The sequence below is a fragment of the Miniopterus natalensis genome, chromosome 11 (assembly GCF_054644295.1).
Source record: "Miniopterus natalensis isolate mMinNat1 chromosome 11, mMinNat1.hap1, whole genome shotgun sequence".
NCBI lineage: Eukaryota > Metazoa > Chordata > Mammalia > Chiroptera > Miniopteridae > Miniopterus > Miniopterus natalensis.
Genome location: NC_142091.1, coordinates 51954233 through 51959962, shown reverse-complemented (window position 1 = coordinate 51959962; position 5730 = coordinate 51954233). Strand labels below are relative to the sequence as shown.

The 5730-nt window shown below is 45.6% G+C and overlaps 1 protein-coding gene across 1 annotated transcript; it reads left to right on the top strand.

Annotated features, from left to right (window-relative positions):
• Positions 1-2088: 2088 nt before the first annotated feature.
• LOC107528543 (mas-related G protein-coupled receptor member X2-like) lies at positions 2089-3129 on the top strand. The gene has a single exon (XM_087822333.1). It carries the CDS (start codon positions 2149-2151, stop codon positions 3127-3129), a length of 981 nt encoding a protein of 326 aa, XP_087678459.1. The 5' UTR covers positions 2089-2148.
• Positions 3130-5730: the final 2601 nt, after the last annotated feature.

Sequence of the window (5730 nt, the reverse complement as noted above, 5' to 3'; positions counted from 1 at the left end):
TGAACAGGCTCACAGTGGGCAGCCACTGGCTCCACTTCAGCCACTGCTCACAGGGAGGGAGTGGGAGCGACCACTTGGGATAAGATGGAGAAAAGAAGAGAGAAGTCCTTGGAGTCAGGGCAAATGAGAAACATCTCGTGAGGTCCTTGTCTCACATCTCCAGAATCTCATTTGCCAATGCCCCTTGTACAGGAAATCACAGGGGCTGCCCAGCATCTTGATAAGCCTCTCTTGGTCATCAGATTCCACCCCTGCTCCTGCAGACACCTCCGACCCAGGGGTAGAAAGGCATTCTCTGGTGTTCGGAACTCCCTGGAAAGCTCTTCTGTCTCGACTCACCACCTTCAACTACAAGATGATGCTCAGGTAAGAGTTGGCTCAGAACTATCTTCTTTCAAAGGCAGTTTTGTTTTTTGTTTTGTCCCTCTTAGTCCACATGCTCATGACTGCATTTTGGGGTGGGGCATGCAAGGAGCCATGAGCACCCATCAAGGAGAGCCCAGACCCATGAAGGTCCCTCAGGGAAGCTTTGGGTGCTGGTAGCTGAGGCTGTGGGAGATCCACACTGGGCCAACCCGGTCCTTTCTGCTTCGCAGACATTGTTTCCAAACCTGAATTACTGTTAATAACCTCATGTTTCACAGATTAGCTTGCTGTTCAATGGGTTTCTTTATCTCTCTGCATGTTTGTTTATTTGCTTTTATCTGGCTTGGCCCAGCAAAAAACACAGGCATAAACTAATGAGTAACTAAGGAGAGTTTAATAACAGGACTGTGTACAAAGGGGTTTGCAGGACTGAGGGAAATCAATAAAGGATGCAGAGGTCCCCAAAGATAAGTTATAACAGGAAGCTATTGACATTTGCATCCTGACCGGTAGAGGCAAAGATAGGTTGCTAGACACAGGGAAGGCTGCAACTGTCGCTGTGGTCATCACTGTGACCTTAAGAAAAGCCACCAGACGGACTATGTCCTTAGGTACAGTAACACCACCATGGTCAACTCACAGCCTGACAGCAGAGACCCAGGGAGTTAAAAATTTCAATCACTCTCCTCCTGCCCTCCAATCACATGTCAGAGTCGCCCTTTCCTGAGAGCAACCAGGAGCCAGAGGGAAAGGGGGCCGAGGGGTGAGGCAGAGACATGACCTCCCAGGACACAGAGGAGGGTAGAGAAGCTGGAAATGAGATTTGATGGCAAGTGAAGAAAATCCATCTCTTCTTATCATCTTTTAACAGTTGGATTTCTTTGGACTCGGTCTCTCTCTCAGTATTTTGGATCAATTTCTCCTTGTACCTCCTTAGTTTGTTTGTTTGACTCTTTGCACCTCTCTATTTGCTGTCACTCCATTGGAATAATCTCTCACTATCATCATAAATGTTTTGAGAATAGAATGTAGTGTGTTTTTTAAAGGTAGGTGTACACTGTTATCAATAAATATTTTATGTTTATAATTTTGTCTGCTCTATGAGAAATTCCACTAGAAGATTGATTTAAACTGTGTCCTACACATGGTACAGTGGTGTTTCTAGCCACTGTACAGGAGAAAAGTGCTTCCTGTCTTCACAAAGATGACACACCTGGCCAATTCCAGCAAAAGAGAACAGGTCATACTCATACCCCTCATAGCAAGAGGTTGTGTTCCATTTATAACCCTAAACCATGATCTCCTTTCTGGAGAGTGATCATTCTCAGTGACTGAGATAGCCCAGACATCATGGATTCCCACTTCCAGCCCTTTAAAGGAAATCTCAGTCCCAGGGCAGACGTAACGCTGAGCTCAGAGTCCTGCGGTCATCCCACATTACCTGTCCAGACTATTCCCCTCCTGCCTCCTGCAGACATGACATGGTCTAGGACTGTGAGTGGAGGTGTCTGGACTACAGAAGATTCCCACGTCAGTCAAGGGTCTGTGTTGCAGTAGAGAGCCCCGACTCTAGAGTCAGAGAGAACTGGGTTTGAATCCAGCTTCCAGGACTCAAAGGCTGTGAAGCCTTCCATACCTTAATCTCTGCGAGCCTCCATTTCCCTCCTCGGTAGCACAGACAGTAATTTCCACGTGGCAGGATGGCCATGTGACCCCGTGATCATGCAGTAGGCGCTCAAATCTTCTTTCTGTTCCAGTGGCACCAATGCAGGATTCCCGAGCATGACTCCATCTGTCACAGCCTGGAGCACCGCACTCACATCAATCAGTGGAAGTGAACAAACTTTCAGAATGGAGACCTTAATCCTGGAATGGCTGACACTCACCATTGCCCTGCCCGGGCTGGCGGGAAACGTGGTGGTGCTCTGGCTGCTGGGCGCCCGCATGCGGAGGAACGCCTTCTCCGTCTACATCCTCAACCTGGCAGCCGCCGGCTTCCTCCTACTCTGCTATTACATCCTCGATGCCCTGGAGACACTCATCGAGCGCTTCTGTTTCATCTCCATATCCGTCCCGGACTTTTTCCTCACTGTGTCCGTCTTTGCCTACATCGCAGGCCTGAGCATTCTCAGCGCCATTAGCACAGAGCGCTGCCTGTCTGTCCTGTGGCCCATCTGGTATCGCTGCCGCCGCCCCAGACACATGTCAGCCGTCGTGTGTGCCCTGCTCTGGGCCCTGTCCCTGCTGCTGAGCACCCTGGAAGGGAACTACTGTGGCTTCCTCACTAGGGATCCACATCCTGTTTGGTGTCCAGTGTTGGATTTCATCACTGTCGCCTGGCTGATTTTGTTATTTGTGCTTCTGTGTGGGTCCAGCCTGGCCCTGACGACCAGACTGCTGTGTGGACCCCAGCGGGTGCCGCTGACCAGGCTCTATGTGACCGTCATCCTCACAGTGCTGGTCTTCCTCCTCTGTGGCCTGCCCTTCGGCATCCACTGGTTCCTCTTAATCTGGTTTCAAAATGATTTTGATGCCTTGGTTCCCCGTTACCGGGTGGGAGTTCTCCTGTCCTGTGTCAACAGCTGTGCCAACCCCGTCATTTACTTCTTCGTTGGCTCCTTTAGGCAGCGATGGTGGAAGCGGCGACAAACCCTGCACCTGGTTCTCCAGAGGGCTCTGCAGGACACTCCTGACGTGGATGAACATGGGGAAGGCCTTCCTCAGGAAACCCTGGAGATGTCCAGAAGCAGTCTCGTGTCCTGATTCAGAGTCTTGCTTTGTTCAGACAGATGTGAGTTTGAGAGCCAGCTTTGTTCCTACTGGTTTGCTTGGTTTTCTTGCCCTGTCTGGCCTCTGGGCCCTGGCATTCAAGTTAACATAATAATCCAGCTCCTGACATTGCAGTGAGACACTGCCTGTTAAAGAAACACTGAGTGCAATGTCTGAAGGACTGCGTCACCCAGGGTTCTCCCATCCCCTTGGGAGCTTTGCCAACTCTGGGAGCTGCTCCCACTTTCGAAGAATTCCACTTTCAGCAGAAGATGAAAGAAGGGCAGGAAAATCTACATTTCTTTCATCATTGCCCTTGATAAAAGTTACAAGAACATTATATTTTTGACAAGTTTCTGTGGTCATTCCCTTATAATCTGTCTCTATAAATTAAAAGAATTGAAGCTCAATAGAGCTCCAATGAGCAGTCTTCCACAATTTTAGCATAGGCTAGCTCCCTAGCATAATAAATGTTGATTGAATAAATGAATTAATGAATGAGCAAATGATGGTTTTCAAGTCAAATCTGTGCTAAATCCCCATTTGCCATATTTGAGTCACCTGTTTAAGTCCATTGTTTTTACCATTTTCAATCTTTGCAAGCATGACGTTAACTTTTATAACCAGATTAGTCAACATCAAAGCATATTTAAGGTTTGAGGTACGTTGCCTTCCTGTGTTTCCTTTCACATGCCTTCTAACAGAACCCCAGGTGCTCCCTCCCTTTGCTGCCCTTTGCCTTTGCCCCAACTCTTCCTCCCTGGGTGCTCTCTCGTCCTAAACAGCAGGTTTCCAATGGGTCTTCGTGAGCTCTATGTGCTCTGAGGACAAGATCTATGTCACAGTTGTCTTTTATCCCAAAGAGCTCTCAGCACTTATTAATCTGATTAAAGAGACATTTATAAGTCACATGTTCTATAAATAAATAAAGTTTAAATGCAGCAGCTTCTAAACACTTTTAATAGAGGTATAATTAAGAAAGGGTAGTTGTACAAATTATAAGTTCGATGAACTTTGACAGTGACTACACCCATGTGACTCAAACCCCAGTCAAGATATATTTTCATCACCTGTGGAAGTTCCCTCATGTCCTTACCAGTCATTCCTCCTGTCCCAGAGGCAGCATTTCTCTCTACTTCTGTCACCAAGGGTTTGTTTGCCTGACTTCATGTTCTTAGGATGATAAAATGTACTTTTTTGTCCCTAACTTCTTTCATTCAGCATAATACTCTTGAGATTTACCCATGTCATTGCATTGCATATATCAGTAGTCTGCCCCTTATAGAAAGCGGAGTACTATTTTCATTCTATGTGTACACCACAGTTTATTTTCATATCGATAGATATATAGGTAGCATTCTATTTTGGGCTATTGTGGATAACTCTGGTGTGAACATTCTAATTCAAGTTTTTTTATGGACATATTTTATCATTTTCCTTGGATAAATAACTGAAGAGAAATTTTGGGGTCATACAAAGACATATTTTAAACTATATGAGAAATTGACAAACTATTTTCTAGAGTGGTTGTGCAATTTTACATTCCCACCAGTAATATATGCAAGTTCCAAAAACATGGTATTGCCAGTCTATGAATCTACTCATTCCAATGAGCATGAGTGGTATCTCCTTGTGTTTTAATTTGCATTTCCTAAATGACTGATGAAATTGAGCATCTTTTTTATTTAAAAAAATTTTTTTTGTTAATCCGCACCTGAGGATATTTTTTCCATTGCTTTTCAGAGAAAGAGGGAGGAGAGGGGAAGGAAGGGGGGGAACATCAATGTGAAAGAGACCCATTGACTGGTCACCTCAGCCCATGCCCACTCCAGCTCAGCTAATCACCCTACCAAGGATGCCTTAGAGTCACATGCTCTGGGACACCTCAGTCCACACCCACCCCAGCTCTAGCTGGCCTGCAAAAGTCACAGGCACACAAACTCTACACAGGGCTTGCTCCTCTATCTCAAGACCAAAAGAGGGAGCTGCTTCATACAAATAAAAACAGAAAGGCAAACAAATTGAGAAGACAGAGAAATATGTTCCAAATGAAAAAGAAAAGACAGAAACCTCAGAAAATATCTTAATGAATTAAAGATAAGTAACTTACCTGAGAAACAGTTCAAAATAATGGTCATAAAAATGCTTACCAAACTCAGGAGAATAGAAGAAAACAATGAGAACGTCAAGAAAGAGATAGAAAATATAGGAAAGAACCAATCAGCCCTGCCAGTGGGCTTAGTGCTCAGAGAGTCGGCCCGCAAACTGAAGGATCGTGGGTTTGATTCCCAGTGAAGGGCACACTCCTGGGTTGCAGGTTTGATCCCCACCCCAGTTCGGGAAGGTAACCAATCACTGTGTCTCTCTCACATCAATGTTTCTCTCTCTCTCTCCCTCCCTCCATCCCTTTCACGCTCTCTAAAAACATCAATGGAAAAAATATCCTCAGCGTAGGATTAACAACAACAACAAAAGAACCAATCAGACCTGAAGAATACAGTAAATGAAATGAAAGCTACACTACAGGGAATCAACAGCAGATTAGAGGAAACAGAAACACTGTATCAGAATTAGTGATCTGGAAGACAGAATAAC